The 20,000-nt window shown below is 40.5% G+C and overlaps 1 protein-coding gene across 1 annotated transcript in view; it reads left to right on the forward strand.

The window, feature by feature from the left end:
* The window catches only part of LOC115826568 (NACHT, LRR and PYD domains-containing protein 12-like), a 65,947-nt gene that overhangs the window by 33,326 nt on the left and 12,621 nt on the right, over positions 1 to 20,000 (forward strand). The window contains exons 10-11 of the mRNA XM_030790448.1: positions 1,747 to 1,911; positions 2,281 to 2,454. Coding sequence (XP_030646308.1) covers positions 1,747 to 1,911; positions 2,281 to 2,454 — 339 coding nt within the window. The remainder of the gene's footprint in view (positions 1 to 1,746; positions 1,912 to 2,280; positions 2,455 to 20,000) is intronic.

A 20,000-nucleotide genomic window follows, 5' to 3' on the forward strand; every position in this document is an offset into this window, starting at 1 on the left:
AGAAGCTGGATGAGTTTGAGCTGAGGAAATACAACAAATCAGATGAATGTCTGATGAGACTACTGCCAGTGGTCACAGCCTCCAGAAAAGCCAAGTGAGCACTGTCTTTACTGTGTGTGTGTGTGTGTGTGTGTGTGTGTGCGTGTGTGTGTGTGTGTGTGTGTGCGTGTGTGTGTGTGTGTGTGTGTGTGTGTGTGATAGAGTGACAGAGAGAAAAAGACAGAGCGAGAGAGAGAGATGTTTATATTTTGTCATAGGATAGTGATAGGCCTGGAAGACTCCCACAAATTGTATTATAATTTTCCCTGTGACAGTTTTCACAACTGCTTATATATATTTCATGAAACAATACTCCCTTTTCCTCAAAATCATAAATACAAAACCAAAAAGGCACATTGTACCGCTAAAAAAACACCTGATGTAAACCTCTCCTTCAGATGGATTTCATCAGGACCTCTGTCTGTTTGGATGTTTCCATGGTAACACTGTTTACAACAAGTTGGTTATTCCAACAGAGGGCGTCCAGGCCTTTGCGTGTGTTACAGTTTTTCACAACGGTTTAGACATATCTCTGGGAGTGACCATTTTCCCAAACTATAAACACGGCACCAGGCAAACTGCCTGGGCAAAATCTCACACCTCTCGAACAAAATCAAACATCCTACTGAAAACATGTTATCTTCAGTCTGAATGAAACCTTTCCTTATCAAATGTCATAGACACCACTGACTAACCATTACACACTGCTCAGAGCAATCTAGTACACGACCATAAAAATATATATGAATGAGTTTCACTGTAAAAAATGGTTTAACAGTTCTGGGTTTGGGTGGAAACAGCTGAGTTGTGTGTATAGACTTAGTGACTGAGCTTTGGTTAGCTAATGTACAGGCTTTAGAATTTCTGCTCATAGAAACAGTTTCAGACACAATAATGTTTCTGAAAACGTATATTACAGTTAAAATGTAAACATTTTGAAATGGTTTTGCTGGCACGCTTTATATTATGGGCCATATGTTTGAGGGAGAGAAAGAGAAAGTGATGTGTTTTGTGGGATAATTGTATCCACTGCCGGTGAATGATGTTAGATGATTGTACAAGCGTGGGGGTTCCCAGATACACAAATATTGCTGTAAAATGTCTGAATTCTAGAAATGAATGTTTTTAACCCTGGGTCAGGCAAGGGTCCACAAAAGGCTGCAGTTTAATCGGGCGTGAAGTATATATAATTAACTGAGTATATATGAAATATAAATATAAATAGTGCAGGCACATTCACTGTGTGTGTCAGTGGGGGGGAGCAGCGCTGTGTTTTGTCTGCTATCTACCTCACATGTTCTGAGCATGTGTAGGGCCCACATTAAGACTGACAGCCTCCTTGAACTCTCAGCAATGGGCCTTGTTTTGGAGACAAAAGGAAGAGCGAGTTTGCTATTTATTCTGAGTATTGAATATGAGTGCAGCCGCACTCCACAGTGCCCTCTGGAAATCTCGGTTTTGCAATCTACGAAGGTTAGGATTGTAAATTATACCATCTGTGGTCCATAAGAGTGTGAAGTTTTGTATACTTTGTGTACTCTGTGGACTAGAGACCTCTGGTTGCTTTTTAATGTGTGTATGTGTGTGTGTGTGTGTGTGTGTATGAGTACGTGTATGTGTGTGTGTGTGTGTGTTATGTTGTTATGATAATTACAGAGATCTGTGGAGAATATTCACGTGTCATTATGTTTCTCCCAGGCTGTTTAGTTGCAATCTGACAGAGAAAAGTTGTTCTGCACTGGCCTCAGCTCTCAGCTCAAGGTCCTCTCATCTGACAGAGCTGGACCTGAGTTTTAATAATCTGCAGGATTCAGGAATGAAGCTGCTCTGTGATGGACTACAGAGTCCACACTGTAAACTGGAGATATTAAAGTAAGGTCATCTCTCTGAGAGACACACATGATGCAATGCTAAAATGTACACACACACATAGGGGGGTTGAGGGGGGCATCTGGAAGTGTGATAAGTTTAAACAAAACTAATCTGTATATTAAGTGAACACACAGACACACACACCCCTTCATTCTCGTATACACAGACACAAACTCTCTCTATGTTTCTCCTTATTTCTGATATTTCTGCAGTAGACACATACAGACTTCACAGTACACACACACATACTAACACACACACAAACTGAAAGACCCATTCCAGATTTTTATATTTGTGCTGATCTACTGATCCATAGAAATAAAGCTTGCCAGTCTGTGTGTGTTCTTTGTGTCATTACTGTTCTCATAGGCTGTGGGAGTGTAATCTGACAGAGGAAAGTTGTCCAGCTCTGGCCTCAGTTCTCAGCTCAAACTCCTCCACCCTGCGAGAGCTGGACCTCAGTGACAATAAACTGCAGGATTCAGGAGTGAAGCGGCTCTCTGCTGGACTGGCGAATCCACACTGTAAACTGGAGGTACTGGGGTAAGATGGCCTTTCTAAGAGACATGCATGATACAGTGTGAAAACACACACACACGCACATTTTATCTGAGAAGTTGTTTGTTTAGGGGCTGAACTGTAAACTGTATCTGATCTGTAAAACCATTATGCAAAACAATTGACCCTTTCGCTAAGTCCCGCCCCCTTGCTTACTGTTGCTCCGCCTGTCAAGCTTTCACACCTGGCGTGTCAATCTATAGAGTTTTCAACGATATCAATGAGAGATATTCCAAAGGAAATAATAGCACATTTCTGGAATCACAGTCCTGAAATTTTAGAGGGAAGTAGCTGGAAAGGACTACAATAAGCATTTGAGAGCTACATTCATAATATAACTTGTCGGCAGAGCATTGTGAATGAGGAGGACATTAAAATCGAGGGAAGAGCTGGGTTGGCCTCGGATGAGCTATTGATCAAAGCACATGGACAAATGCAAAATAAAACAAGATATATAAAACTAACCCAGCGAGTTAAAAATGTTTACTAGTAGTGTCTGTCAGGGCCAACTTTTTAAAGTAAAACTGCATACATCACTAAAACCTACAAGCCTTGTGGTCACTATTAGGCTACTACCCGAGTAGCTAATGTCAAGTTAGCCAAATTAGCTATTCAACCGCTAGAGGACATTCGTGAGACGAGTGAACCAAGAGTTGTCGTCAACCTGAAACATCAAGAATAATTATCATAGTCAAACCTGTACATACAGACTTATTTGGCAACTTGATTACACAGAGTTGTAACGTTACAATATTGATTGTCCGAGCGGTTTGATGTCATGCTCTACACATGCGTTCAACAAATACAGTACAACTACCTCTTCATTACAAACATGTGCGTAAACAAAGCGTCAGCACGTTTTAAATAACACTGAGTCGGTTAGCAATTACATTTGACACGGCAGTATGGCTGCGATTAGTGTATCACTCAAAATAAAAGACTACACAGATTTCTTTGCCAATGTGTAGTGTTATGCCAGCCATGGAAAGTCATTAATCACAATAGAGACAGAGTTTAATTACTATATGTTGTCACTGTTGACATCTCTCCTGCAGCGTTTTTAGCTTTGGCAAAGCGAAAAATACGACCCCCCCTGTAAACTTTGAGGGTATCTACGGTATCTGCAGTCGGAACTGCAGGTTCCATATGCACACCGTTTCGACATTTTCCCTTGTTCTGAAAGCCTGACAGACCTCCCGTGCCTAGTTACGGTTGCTAACGTAGAATTGGACAGTGGCTGTTCTAGGGAGGGGCTTAGCGAAGGGTCAGTTATGTCTGAAGTGGCAGAATTCTCTCTCTCTCTCTCTCTCTCTCTCTAGTCTGTGCAACTGCAGTATAACAGAGAAAGGCTTTGCTGCACTGGCCTCAGCTCTGAGAGCAAACCCCTCACACCTAAGAGAGGTAAACATAAGCGGGAACAAAGCAGGAGTGAAGTTGCTTCCTGATCTAATTGATGACCCAGAGGGAGTGATTCGGTCGTAGCTGTTGCATTTTAAACATCACTTGAGTTTTTTACTTTTGTCATAAACTTGTGCACAATTTATCGGTTGAGTATGATACTTATGTTTGGAGACTTTTATTCTGCTCCACAGAATATGTAAAATGTGTTTGATTTTCTTCCACATCATTCCACACCTTCACCTTAATCTTTATAGTGTTGGTTTATTTAAAATGTAGACTGTGTGCCGAGTGAAAAATGGCCATGGAACAAAAGAGACCTATTGAACTAATGTGAATCTGTGCTGACATGTCTAATCTCTCTGTGTGTTACTGATTAAACTCTCGTTTCTAAAGCCTGTCTCCTGCTCAGCTGTGTGAGCCTGTGGTGTCATGATCTCTGTCTATGACTATAGTATATAGGATTATATGACATCTCTTTGTGACTGCATATCTATACCTATATATGCATTCACCTCTAGAATGTGAAGTAGTAGCTAGCAGCTAGATAATTATATAGATTAATTCTTCATATGTCTCCCTATATACAGAAAATTATACGGCAATTTATCCCAACAAGTGTGACACACACACACACACACACACGTTCTCTACAGACTGAGCTAATCAGCTTCCATAACTTATTACAACTAGTTATTACAGCTTCTGGGTACCAGTTAGAAAATCTTTGAACTCATTCACTTTGACTTCTTTTAACTGACAGTCTGATGAATCTGTTTATGTGAGTAAATGTTGGGAGTTTGTGAAAAAGTGTAACATTGACATAATCTCACTGCTGATGGGAGAGCCCACATACAGAATGAAAATCAAACTAATTCATGACTGATTTGTTAGCTTATAACGATTATGAAAAGAGATTATGATCATGACTATAGGAAATGAGAGATTTGTTGTCTGGGCACATGAGTGTAAAGAATTCCATGAAACATTACATCAAAAATCTGTTGACCTGTGTGTGACACTTTGATACCTGTATGAGTGACACTGTGATACCTGTATTAGTGATGCTGCAATAACTGTATAATACTGTAATAACTGTGTGTGTGTGTGTGTGTGTGTGTGTGTGTGTGTGTGTGTGTGTGTGTGATGTAATGATGCACGTGTTAAATGATCGTATAGCTGTGCACAGCCTGTGTAATTTTTTTGGGTTAAGTCACCACCCCCTCTCTGCATTTCAACCATCCAGAAGACCTCTGGGTCGCAGCCACTGCAGACAACGCTGTGGGAAACCGCTGCATTCATTCAGCAGTTCAAACTGAATGGACTGAAATGGAAAAAAAAAATACAAGGAGAACAGCAAAAAACAAATAATAACAAACAGCTGATGCACAAGGTTAGCAAGACCACAAACAACAGCATTCGCCATCTCAAGACCAAGCTCAGAATGAAAGGAATATATGGTCTAAATCGGTGCCTCTCAACCCTGCTCTACCTAACAGCCTGACCTCATCAGCGGCACTTTTGATTGGCTGAGCACACCTGATTTAATCAAAAGCATGTTAATCACACTAATCAGGTGTGTTCAGAGCAAGGACAGATAGATGATATGCAGAGCAGGGGTCCCCCAGGAGCAGGGCTGAGAAACAATGGTCTAAATAGCGTTGACAGGAAGAACCAGGTGAGACTAATCACTAGAACATGAAACTAATTGAATCAAAGTCTTGTCAAATGGTGAAATGTCGCCCTCTAGTGGTTGGAGATCCTTTGTGAAAATGTGTGTGTGTGTGCAGTGCTTGAAACAGTAACAAAAAAGTGCCGTATGAAATATGGAACGGCATGAAATCTGGAACGGGTGCATCCGGTTGGCCATGCGTCAAATTCTGTCTACAGTTACTAATGTAAACTATCACATTTGGAGGCACCAAACTGTGAAACGGCTATAAAGATACAACATGCTTACAAAAAGTAATGTGTGAAGGATTGAAATCCCACTTTTGTGGTGTATCTAATCCCTTTACAATACGTTTGGCAAACCGAGCCGCTAATACAGATATGACATGGGATATACATTACATGTCTGTACGAAAAGAATTATTGTCGTGAATTTGCAGTTTGGTAGTGTGTCTAGCGATTAGGTATCGTGTTGCTTCTATATTTTAATTCATTGATTTTCCCACTTTGATTTTGCAATGCACCGTTGTATTGTCGACACAATTTGACGCATTTCCTGTGAAAATGGCTAACCGGATGCACGAAATGGTTAACCGGATGTACCCGTTCCAGATTTCATGCCGTTCCATATTTCATACGACACCGGTGTCGTATGAAATATGGAACGGCATGAAATCTGGGACCGGTACCTCCGGTTAGCCATTTCGTGCATCCGGTTAGCCGGTTAGCCGTTGAATTGGCGACACAATTTGACGCATTTCCTGTGAAAATGGCTAACCGGACGCACGAAATGGCTAACCGGATGCACCTGCATACGTCAAATTCTGTCGACAATACAACAGCTAACCGGCTAACCGGATGCACGAAATGGTTACCCGGATGTACTGGTCACAGATTTCATGCCGTTCCATATTTCATACGACACCGGTGTCATATGAAATATGGAACGGCATGAAATCTGGGACGGGTGCATCCGGTTAGCCATTTCGTGCGTCCGGTTAGCCATTTTCACAGGAAATGCGTCAAATTGTGTCGCCAATTCAACGGCTAACCGGCTAACCGGATGCACGAAATGGCTAACCGGATGTACCGGTCCCAGATTTCATGCCGTTCCATATTTCATACGACACCGGTCCCAGATTTCATGCCGACACCGGTGTCGTATGAAATATGGAACGGCATGAAATCTGGGACCGGTGTCGTATGAAATATGGAACGGCATGAAATCTGGAACGGGTGCATCCGGTTAGCCATTTCGTGCATCCGGTTAGCCGGTTAGCCGTTGTATTGGCGGTGTCGTATGAAATATGGAACGGCATGAAATCTGGAACGGGTGCATCCGGTTAGCCATTTTCACAGGAAATGCGTCAAATTGTGTCGACAGTTACTAATGTAAACTGTCGGATCCACCAAAAAAGTAAAGAAATATCTCCTTTACCCCGCTAAAATATCTCTTTTACCCCGTTGTCTATTGTCAGCGTCTATTAAATGTGTATACGAACAGAATTATTGTCGTAAATTTATAGTTTGGTTTACGAAAGATTAAGAATCATGTGTCGCTCGGGGCTTTTATTTATTTCAGAGATGTTTTTGTTTATCCCGTAGACTCATAACGTGAATTATGTACCTACCTATATTACAGTTAATTGATTGATTCTCCCACTTTGTGTCACTTCTAGCAGCAGATGTTTAAATGTCTCATGTCATCAAAAACGTGCTATCAATTAATTTTATGCCACGCAACCTCTATGCACAGCTTGATGGCAAAAAAAAAAAAAAAAAAATTAAAAAATGTAAAAATGCTTTCAATCATTTTCTTACAACTGAAGTCGTATGCTGTTTGAAACACAGATGTTAAACATATATTAAGATCAATGCACTGTTGTACTTCAGGAATAAATCATTTGTTATGATTCCTAATCTGAGGCATCAAATTTACTCTGAAAGGAAAGGAACCTGTGCATGGTTGTACCAAAATGGATAGTTTGTTGTTTTGTTGTTATTTTGTTGTTTTGGACTATATTCCCAGTTATGCACTTATGCACCACAGAGATCTGTTCACAGCATTGTCCTTTCACATTATTTGGTGCCCTCAGTGAAGATGTGCTGAAGGTCCTGATCAGAGATTTAGTCCTAAATACTTACACAGTGTTTTACAATGTTATGACACTTTCTAACACTACAGTCTTGAAATACTACACTTCACACAGGGAGTTTTGATTCTTGATGTGTTATTTTTAATGGGGTTACCAGACCTGTATCAAAATTTATGAACACACACAAAAGAACAAACACAGTATAACAGCAATGTAAAAATATATGCAAAGTATATACATACATGAACATGCATAAACCTACGTCATGGGAACAGAGAGACAGTGTATGATAGAAAGAGAGAGAGAGAGAGAGAGAGAGAGAGAGAGAGAGAGAGAGAGAGAGCACAATACAGACAAAAACGGAAACTGTCGACGTCCAAAGAGGTCTCGTGCTGGTCCCCAATGACCTACTGTGGAAACAGAAGATGGAAATAAATAGGTCAGGATTAAGTTTGTTAGTCAAACAGAACATTGGTGAGTGGTTTATTGTTAATGCAAAAGTACTGAATAGAAAAAAAAATATTACCGAACCCTTCACTGTATAAACACATTTCATGTGAGCAGGGAGTGAGAGAGAGAGAGAGAACAAAAGAGACAAAAAGCAGGAGAAACAGCAGAAATGCTTAATAAAACAATGAAACAAAACTGTCAACGTCCTAACAGGTCTCGTGTTGGAGTCCAATGACCTACAGTGGAAAAAGAAGAGGGAAATAAATAGGTCAGGATGTTTTTTTAGTCAGACAGAATATTGGTGGGTGGTTTATTGTTACTGCAAAAGTACTGAATAGAAAAAAAAGATTACTGATCCCTTCATTGTACAACTTATGTGCACAAATAATGATAATGATACAGTCACCTGACTGTAGTGGTTGGAAAACATCACTGCCCGGCCAATGAAATCAGACTTCTAGGATCATGTGACAGTTAAAATATCAGATTTTTTAAACATCAAGTACATTTTATCTCATGACAACATTTTTCCTCATGATACTCATCAACACTATTTTAGAAAATTAGGTAAACTAAGGGTGTTAGGAGGAAATTTAGTATTATAGATTAGAGCTACACCCTCACCTTTCATTGCTGCCCTAGCAGCACAGGAAAAGGAATAGTTAGGGGGTGAAGCTTCATTTAAAGGGAGAAAAACGTCTGGCTTTAACCAAGTTTCACACAGACCCATCACGTCAAGGCTAAGATCACTGATCAGGTCACTAACAAGCAACGTTACTCTGGCCTGCCTGCCTCTAGTACCAATAGTCTTCAGCTGGTCCAGAATGCTGCTGCTAGAATTCTGACCCGAACAAAGAAGTTTGATCACATTAGCCCTGTCCTGGCTTCCCTTCATTGGCTCCCAATTCATGCAAGGGCAGATTTTAAGGTCCTCTTATTAACATATAAAATTTTACATGGGCTTGCGCCTTCCTACCTGTCTGACTTAATTACACCCTATAACCCACCTCGCACCCTGTGCTCTCAAGATTCTGGACTATTAGTCATTCCAAGAGTTAAAAAGAAGTCCGCTGGTAACCGAGCCTTTTCCTACCGCTCTCCCTTCCTCTGGAATGGTTTACCTAAAGACGTTAGAGAAGCAAACTCTCTCAATACCTTTAAAACCAGACTAAAGACTTATCTATTTTCTCGAACTTATGCATGATATAATTTTGATTTGACTTTGTTATAGACATGTAAAGCCCTTTGAGACTATAAATAGTGATATTGGGCTCTAAATAAATATTATTGTTATTATTACTATTATTATTATTATTATTATTATCATTATTATGTCTTTGTATTAAAGAAACATTTTCCTTTTTGCTTACCAGGCATGCTCTTAAGAGCACATGATGCCAAAGATGTGGCATGGTGACATCTTAAACGCCACAATTCTGCCTCTTTCAATGCTTGTGTTTCCACTGCAATTTCTCTGACCTCCAGTTCAGCCATCTCATGAAAGAATAAAAGTGAATGTGAGCTGAAAATCTCATTTTATAAAGAAGTTGAAAATGGGATTTTTCCAGTGGTTAAGACATGTACTTGATTTTTAATTTACAAGGTCATTTTGCGAGTTAAAGGTCATACAAAGTAAGAGACTTACAGTACAAACAGACACCCCACAGTTCTGGCCGTCCGTCCGGAGCCATTGTGATGGGCAGGTGACAGCCCAGCTGCTCAGGTCCCAAACGCTCCTAAAGGCATTTCTACAAACATCATTTTATTATAACGAAATGAAAGTGCAAGTAATGTAGTTGTTATACTTGTTAATGCAAGGACTGTCTATATCTCACATAAAGTATGGTCATTTTCGGTTCATGGCATTTGTGAAGTATAAGGTCACACAGAACATCTGAAATACCTAAGCAAGTCAAGATCTTCTGGCTGGATGTTCTGATACATTCCCAGTGAATCATAGACCCTCATTGTCCTCCTGGGACCATCAAAGACCTTTTGGAAAGTACTCAGTTAAAACAAACACTCAATCATCAGTAAATCAAAAAGAAATGTGTTAAATCCACTAATTCTCAAACAAACCCAAAGGATAAAATGATTTCCTTCCTCAGGGGTCTTGCATCCAACGACTCGGGGTAGGAGAATCATGGAGTCAGCCTTAACATCCTGTTTAAATATGAGCTCAGTAAGAACTCAAAGTTAAAAGTGAAAACATCAACTTGTTAAACAAAGACTTTAAGAATCTTACCTTCAAATAACAGAGAACGCGGTCCGTAATGTTTCCGAAATGGGTCCAGTCACGCCACCAAGACACAAACGCATGAGCAGGAACAGACTTAACCTGGTTTAAAAAGTCATGTCAGTTCACTGACGCTCAGACACTGACAGAGGGAGGAATTTATTAGGGGGTTTAGACTCACATGCTCGGTTCCAGCTGCAAGTTGGGCTATCCTTGTGTCAACGATCTGCAATGATGGAAATAAGTAAGTAAGATGCTCCATATCCTTTATAGAAAAAGACATTCCAAAAAAAGACTATAATCACATCGTCAGTCAGCCATGGGAAGTCCCTCTTAGAAGGTCGAAGAGACTTGAAGTCCTTTGCAGTGGCCTGGCAGTTGTTGATCCTGATAACGGCGCAGTATTCATTTGCCATTTCTAAAATTTGTGCCAGAATGTTCTTAAGATAAAAGCAGAAAACATGAGTTGTGCATTGTGATCATGCTGTGCATTCAAATAAAAAGTTTAGGGGGTACAATCATTTTTTTTAATCGCTTAAGTTTATTTGCATTACCTCATCATCAGGATCAACTGGAAACAATGCAGACGAGAAGGTGTTTTGTCCTGTGGCAAATAAACAACAATTGAGTGTTTTTACATTATGTTAAGTTATTATGTGAAGTATAAAACTCTGTCAAACGCTTCCCTCATTCTGACCTGTCTCTTCCTCAACCTGACTTGACTCTTGCTGACTGGGCTGACTCAGGACAGTGTAGTCATGATCAGTTACACTGAATGCTGAAAATAAGGTGAAAAACATAGCACATGGCTACGGTGTTCAGTGTAAAACATCGCGACATAACGTCATGACCCTTTCAACTCTTACTTACAGATAGTGAGGTTCCCTGACTCCAGAGCACTCGGTAAACCCTGGGAATGAACTGTAGTACACGCTGTAAAGAGAATGTCAGGCTGTTACATCATGACATTGCACACAGCAATAGTTAACATGTAATGTGTTCAGACTGAACATGTAGGTACTGTAGGTTACCCAGTGGCTCCTCCCGTCTGTTGTAGGGCTTCAGATTTGCCACATTTACTTTTTGTTTCAGGGCCACACCCTGTAGATTGCATAATGTGGCAACTCGCTTTGAGGACAGCTCCTTCACAACATATGGACCGTCCCAGTTTCTCTCTAGTCGAGACCCTTTCCAACCCTCCTTCCTTTTATTCTTTTTCGCCACCTCTTGTCCTTCTTCTACTGTGAAACAACACACATTTTTCCTCTTGCGTGTTTCAAACATTTTCTTCTGTTTCTCCTGGGCCTCCCTGATGTTGCTCAACAACTCAAAAGGGTGAGATTGTAGTTTTATTGGAAACAATACCTTAAAGTAAGTGCTGCGATTCCATAAGGACTAAGGAGAGAAATACAACTTTAGCTGCAAACCTGTGCATTCAGTTCCTCAATTTGCTTGACCCTCTCATCAATACAGTCAGCAGGATTGCCAACGGAAAAATCATCATCCATTGGGCTTGAGTTAAGCATCTCCGGCATCTTTGGATGGCGGTGGAACATAGCATAGTATGGAGTGCATTTTGTGGATTTCTAACAAAACACAAAATACACCAAGGCACTCATCAGACACAAAACCAGGGTCTTAATTTCAGGTATATCAAGCAAGGTCTTGGCCACTCTCTTCAAACAGTTTAGTAATTTGATGTTGATCACTATATTTGAACATGTAGTACCTGTGTTGAGGTGTTGATTGCATACACCACAGCCTTCAAGTAGATGTGCCAATCATTCTGCTGTTCGTTTGTATATTTGGCCAGTCCCCTCTTTATAGATTGATTGGTTCGTTCATCTTGGCCATTTGACTGCGGATGGTAGGTGGAGGTGATGCACTGTTTGATGCCCAGGCATTTGAAAATGTTTTCATTGAGCTGCAATACAAATTCAAGCTAGAAAATCCAAATTGTCTTGCAAACAGGTAAACATGTCCCTGATTTAAGAAAACAGTACATACAGACAGCCTGTATATAAAGAGGGGAGCGAAATGTTTCTATCTCTGAAAATGTGAAACACTTACTTTACAATTCATAGAAAAATGTCTGTGTACCTGACTGACAAATTCTCGTCCCTGCTCACAGATGACCTTGTCGACCAGGCCATAATCAAAGAATTTTGACACCAGTCCCGAGGCCACATCTCCTGAGGGGCTCAGCGGCCACCCACGCGGTAAAAAGGTCTGTCATGGTAAGAATGTAATTGTCTCCCCTCTCTGTGATAGGCAGAGGCCCAATGAAATCAACACCAATGACAGACCTGCTGAACCACCACCGGGTGCATGGTAGGAGCAACAGTGTTCAGGCTTTGGTTAAGTTGACACTGAGGACAACTGGCAATCTGTATATGATCAAAGACATATTTCATGAAAATATATATTTGGATGTACATACATAAGTTCTACATCTGCATTGCTATCATTAGTAAAGCTTACTCACCCACTGGATGGTGTCCTTGGTAATCGTCGTCCAATAATATGCTGAGCATATTTTTCTCATCGTATTGTTGATACCCAGATGTCCTCCTGTACCTGGGCCGTCATGACACTCATGAAGTACCCGTGTTTTTTGCTCATTGTCCAGCACAACAAGCCGATTTTCAGTAACATGTGTTCCAACATAGTATGACAAATGGCCTGGGGAATAGAAAAACTGATTAAATAACATTACATAAATACATGGGAAATAAGAGTAAACTTGCATGGCACCTTAAGTCACTGTCAATGAAAAACTCTCACTGTCATTAATGCACCTATCTACATCTGTGCAGCGCTCTTCCTCTCACACTACCTTGGATTCGAAACTTTTTTGCTGCTTTCCTCACTGCACACCTCCTACTCTCTCCCTTTGTAGAGTCATGGTACTCCCCTGTCTCCTTGTAGAACTGAATTTCTCTGAACCACTCAGATGAATCCATGACTTCTTATTTTAGACATGAAAAACATACAGGAAATAAGTTACTATGTACAACAGGATCATTGATAAAGTCCATTTCCTGTTGATAGTACTTAGGCTGTGGCGAGGGTGGATCCCTATTCCCTCATCTGGACTGCCCTCTATCAGAGAACTCCTGTGCATAGGACTACTTTGTGCACTACTTAAGGTTAAAAAAGACACAGATAAAATAAATGAATCAATTCAGTCTGCCAGCTAGGGGATGACACTTGCCTTTATCTGAAGGTTGATGGTTGAAATATCTGAAGGTTGAAGTATTTGTAGTCCTAACAGTTTGTCGAAATGAACTTGAACTTGTATGTCCTCTTTGCTCCTGTGAAAAGGAAGGCAAGACCATTCATCTCTTATTTGACAGTTATCCTTTCTCATGTCGTTTTTAGATGGATGTTGCTGCTTTGTTATTTTTATGTTGTGACATCTTAGAGACATTCTGACTGCATTTTCTTTAGAAACTCTGACAAAAATGTTGATAAAAGGCAGAGCACTAAATCTGAAACCCATGTTACCTATTTCACACTTTTTTCCCCTTATAGAATTTCTTTTTACTTACATAAAAAAAACCATCATGGCCTCAGATAAAGAAAGCTTTGTAATATACTAAAGGTTATCAAAATAAAAATGTGTTTGGACATTTTCACATTGTATTTGTAGCCCATACTGTAATGTCCCTGCATCCCTAATTTTTATTCGTTATTATTGTATTTCGTTTATAAAGAATGAAAGAAAGAAAGAAAGAAAGAAAGAAAGAAAGAAAGAAAGAAAGAAAGAAAGAAATGATATATATTATATGGAAACTCTGTGGTGCTACCTTTTTGCACTATTCATTTATATATTTCATATACCAAACGAATGAATTAATGAATGAAAACAGTAGCATTAGCTAAAGTTATATCAGCACAACTTCGGTATTTAAAGTTCTTAAAACGCACTTATTCAGAAATAGTTTTGATTAATTACGAATTAGCAGCTACAAGAAAACATACAAAGACTGATTCATTTGGTTACCGAAAAGCGTATTTGGTTTTTCTCAGACTCTGTAAACGTGATTTTTTTGTATGTCTTCCGATGGTGTTTTTCTTCAATTTCGTTGCTTAGTAACAAGAAACTCACAATACACAGTTGTATTTGTCTACACAATTTGACGCATTTCCTGTGAAAATGGCTAACCGGATGCACCCGTTCCAGATTTCATGCCGTCTGGAACGGACACCGGTGTCGTATGAAATATGGAACGGCATGAAATCTGGAACGGGTGCATCCGGTTGGCCATTTTCACAGGAAATGCGTCAAATTCTGTCTACCGTTACTAATGTAAACTATCACATTTGGAGGCACCACACTAAGCGATGCGTTCCCCCTGTACCTTGGCTCAGTAAACTAATTGTAGACGATATGACATGGGATGTACATTACATGTCTGTACGAACAGAATTATTGTCGTGAATTTGTAGTTTGGTAGTGTGTCTAGCGATTAGGTATCGTGTTGCTTCTATATTTTAATTCATTGATTTTCCCGCTTTGATTTTGCAATGCACCGTTGTATTGTCGACAGAATTTGACGTATTTCCTGTGAAAATGGCCAACCGGATGCTCCCGTTCCAGATTTCATGCCGTTCCATATTGCATACGACACCGGTACTCCCCTTATTAACATGTTGGCAGGTGTATCGGCTTATATTAGCTAAGGTTGCCACCTTTGATTTGTGAAAAACTGGCAAACTTTTTTTTACCCTGTGAAAATGGCTAACTGGATGCACCCGTTCCAGATTTTATGCCGTTCCATATTTCATACGACACCGGGAAAGAGGACAAATTTTCCGGGACTGACTATTAAAAAGAAGGACAATCCCAGGAAAACCAGGACAGGTGGCAACCCTAGTATCAGTAAATCATTACGTATTTCATTCTCAATTTCTACAGTGAATAAAAGATACAAGGAGCTGATGTTCACCATCGTTGTCTGACTCACGCATTCTCTTTGTGCCCTTTTGGAGCCAGGCCAATACTGTTGGCATTATCGTTACTTAGCATTAACGTTAACTTATTATGCTCTGTTCGAAATGTACACTCACTCACTATATAGTGTGTCTGCCATTTTGTAGTGCTGTTCGAAATCTCAACTGAAATTTTACGATATAATATAGTGCACTACAGAATGGTAGTGAGGAACGGCAAAATGTAGTGTACAGAGGCTGTACCCTATTTAGTACGTTAGTATGCGCTTTTGGACGCAGCTAAGCTGTACCCTACATCGATCGACTTTGACCATCATACATTGCGGCCTGTCGTGAAAGCAGAGTCTTTTCAGACCAATCAGGTGCGGATATTCTGGCGTTTGTTTATGCGATAGAGATCATAATTACGAATATCCGGCGCATAATTATGTTGCAGCGTAACGTCCAAATAGTGTCCGAAATGTATCAACAGCAGTCAACCGTTACCCCCTAGTGAGTGTTCTATGTAGCAAACACTATATAGTGAGTGAGTGAGGGAACAAATGAGCATTTCGATCACGGGGTTAGACTTGTATTAACGTTATTACTTGTCGAGAGAACGGGAACAGGTGAGCGTCACGTAGTGCCCCCTGGGTAATGCAGTTCATATAGGATCATTATGAATCGCCCAGAACCTGATTTGGAGAGGGCAGAAAAGAGCACCAGCAGCCCATGAGAAGTGCCGGTACACAAGAAAAAGTCACGGTACGCCAAAGAGTAAAATGTCGAAGTACCGGTACTGCATACCGTCGAGTACCGGCCCATATCGAGCACTGTGTGTGCGTGCGTGTGTGTGAACCCTGTTACAGAAATTGTGTGACTTCACATACACCTGAAGTTTCACTAATCCAGTTAAATCTGTGTGTTCTAATAATTATTATAATTATTATATTACATTGATAAGTAGGCTATTGAAAGTCTGCAAACTAATTAATAAGTAATATTTATTAATTCACGTTTGAACATGAACCGGAAGTCTCTCCCACCTGCTTGAGAGACGGTATCTACTGGTGTTCAAAAAATTCATGGTTTATTCCAGTTACGAGAAAGACCAATCAATCGAAGTAAGACGACAGAACTACGAGAACTACAAATTGAATCAGACATCAAGAATCAACCTTTTGGGATGTTTATTTATTTTCTTCACTTCAAAGAAGTTTGACGGAGTTCTGTGCCCTTATCAGGTGTTACTGAAGTACCTGTTACATTTATATATGCTTTACATATGTATATTTAATCAGGTGTTACTGAAGTACCTGTTACATTTATATATGCTTTACATATGTATATTTAATCAGGTGTTACTGAAGTACCTGTCACATTTATATATGCTTACATATGTATATTTAATCAGGTGTTACTGAGGTACCTGTTGCATGTGGCTGAACAGATGTGTATTGGCTGAAGTCCCTCCTCTTCTCCTTACTTTGCGTCTCTGATATGACTGATTGGTTAAAATATTTTGACTGTCACCCAGACTCTGTACATTATATGACTCAGATGATGTTTCCACCACAGTGAATCTTTCACGAGGAGCTGACTTCTGACTGCCAGGTGTGTATTATAACTGCCAGGTGTGTATTATAACTGCCAGGTGTGTATTATAACTGCCAGGTGTGTATTAGTGTGTGTATAAGGTGTATGACGTGAGTAACAACATTCAGTGTCTTTACTGTCTCCCAGTCTTGCCTCTCTCCTTCATAAATCCACTCATGAGAAAAGACTGGAACTGCAGGAGTGTTAGAACTGAAAGATAAGTTCCATGGTGTGGTTGAACCTGCCTGTTATCCGTAGATAAGTCAGAAGAGAAACACAAGAGGAGGAGAAATTCAGAGAGAGGAGAAAACCAGAGGAGCAGCATTCCACTCTGGATTCCACAGGTCTGGAAACTGTCTGCTAATTAAGAATGTGTATATCACTATACTCTAAAATACTCTTTTGACTCAACACAACTTTATAAGATCAACATAAAAATATGTCCAGCTTTTAATGATGCTGCCACTCTACATAACCAGTCACAGACTTGAACAGGACAGCCAGTCTCCAAAAAAGTTACCCATTTAAAGACAGTGTTTAGTCCTCTGGTCACTGTAACAGGCAGATCAGTGAAGTATTAGATCCATTAACTACATTACTCTGACAGAGAGTTCACCTCACAACAATCTACACTTCAGTCAGTTATCGATCACCTTCTCTGCTCTCACTGATCTGTGGTGGAATGCATGTTCTGCTACAAAAACGTTGTCCTTTGAGGAAATATGTTTAGTATTCAGAATGAGTGAATATGTTTGTAAATATGAACTGTAACCAATAAAAGTTATTATTTAGGGTAATTCAGTGAATACTAATGCAAAGTTAGTTCACGACACAGAGTTCACACTGTATCATCTCCCTCTCATCTCTTTCCTGCACGACCACATTCCACCACCTGTAAACACCCAAAACATCAAGCCTAACTGTGAAACTCCTCCTGCAGTCACTCAGGTTACAGTCTGATTAGGACGAACAGGTTTATATCAGAGTGAAAGCTAAACTGCTCTGGGCACCATCCATACTGTGGAGAGAGAGGAATATAACTCCCAGTTAAATGAGGCTGTATGTGATTACAGTCGACACAGACCAGAGAAACAGGGAATAACTGGAGTGAGGGACAATTCTTAATCGTTTTTATGGAGAGTGACGGTGGAGGTCAAACTTCATCAAGGTAAAGACTCTAAAAATGTCTCAGTACATCTGATTCAGTTCCTCAATTTGAACTGAACTTGATTTGAGCTAGTAAACAGGACATGGAACTGGAATAGAATTCCAACATAAGGAACTGAATTCAGCTAGAAATGCACTGAATTTTTAATGGTGGGAGGGGATCTTTAGAACAGTAAAGACAGTTGTTCTTCACTCACAAAGTGTGTTTGTCTAATGCACAGAGAAAATTCAGGCAAGTGAAAAACAGAAAACTGAAGTATGGGTGTGCAGCATATCTAAGGGTAGTATTTCCTTAAACACTTTCACCATACTGGAGATAATGGTTCATTACAACATTTCAGGCATGTGTGAAAGTGAAAGTCAAGAGAAAGAGGACAGTAATGTCTGTAACACAAAACACTAACACAGTGAGAGACAGAGAGAGGGGACAGTAATCTCTGTAACACAGGGTACTAACACAGTGAGAGACAGAGAGAGGGGACAGTAATCTCTGTAACACAGAACACTAACACAGTGAGAGACAGAGAGGGGACAGTAATCTCTGTAACACAGAGGACTAACACAGTGAGAGACAGAGAGAGGGGACAGTAATCTCTGTAACACAGAACACTAACACAGTGAGAGACAGAGAGAGGGGACAGTAATCTCTGTAACACAGGGCACTAACACAGTGAGAGACAGAGAGAGGGGACAGTAATCTCTGTAACACAGGGTACTAACACAGTGAGAGACAGAGAGAGGGGACAGTAATCTCTGTAACACAGAACACTAACACAGTGAGAGACAGAGAGAGAGGACAGTAATCTCTGTAACACAGAACACTAACACAGTGAGAGACAGAGAGAGGGGACAGTAATCTCTGTAACACAGAGGACTAACACAGTGAGAGACAGAGAGAGGGGACAGTAATCTCTGTAACACAGAACACTAACACAGTGAGAGACAGAGAGAGGGGACAGTAATCTCTGTAACACAGAACACTAACACAGTGAGAGACAGAGAGAGGGGACAGTAATCTCTGTAACACAGGGCACTAACACGGTGAGAGACAGAGAGAGGACAGTAATCTCTGTAACACAGAACACTAACACAGTGAGACACAGAGAGAGTGAGGACAGTAATCTCTGTAACATACAACACTAACACAGTGAGAGACAGAGAGAGAGGACAGTAATCTCTGTAACACAGAACACTAACACAGTGAGAGTCAGAGAGAGAGGACAGTAATCTCTGTAACACAGAACACTAACACAGTGAGAGAGAGAGAGAGAGGACAGTAATCTCTGTAACACAGGGCACTAACACAGTGAGACACAGAGAGAGGGGACAGTAATCTCTGTAACACAGGGCACTAACACAATGAGAGTCAGAGAGAGAGGACAGTAATCTCTGTAACACAGAACACTAACACAGTGAGAGACAGAGACAGGGGACAGTAATCTCTGTAACACAGGGCACTAACACAGTGAGAGACAGAGAGAGAGGACAGTAATCTCTGTAACACAGGGCACTAACACAGTGAGAGACAGAGACAGGGGACAGTAATCTCTGTAACACAGAACACTAACACAGTGAGACACAGAGAGAGGGGACAGTAATCTCTGTAACACAGGGCACTAACACAGTGAGAGACAGAGAGAGAGGACAGTAATCTCTGTAACACAGGGCACTAACACAGTGAGACACAGAGAGAGGGGACAGTAATCTCTGTAACACAGGGCACTAACACAGTGAGAGTCAGAGAGAGAGGACAGTAATCTCTGTAACACAGAACACTAACACAGTGAGAGACAGAGACAGGGGACAGTAATCTCTGTAACACAGAACACTAACACAGAGAGAGACAGAGAGAGAGGACAGTAATCTCTGTAACACAGGCCACTAACACAGTGAGAGACAGAGAGAGGGGACAGTAATCTCTGTAACACAGAACACTAACACAGTGAGAGACAGAGAGAGAGGACAGTAATCTCTGTAACACA

Source organism: Chanos chanos, chromosome 13, assembly GCF_902362185.1.
Source record: "Chanos chanos chromosome 13, fChaCha1.1, whole genome shotgun sequence".
Taxonomy (NCBI): domain Eukaryota; kingdom Metazoa; phylum Chordata; class Actinopteri; order Gonorynchiformes; family Chanidae; genus Chanos; species Chanos chanos.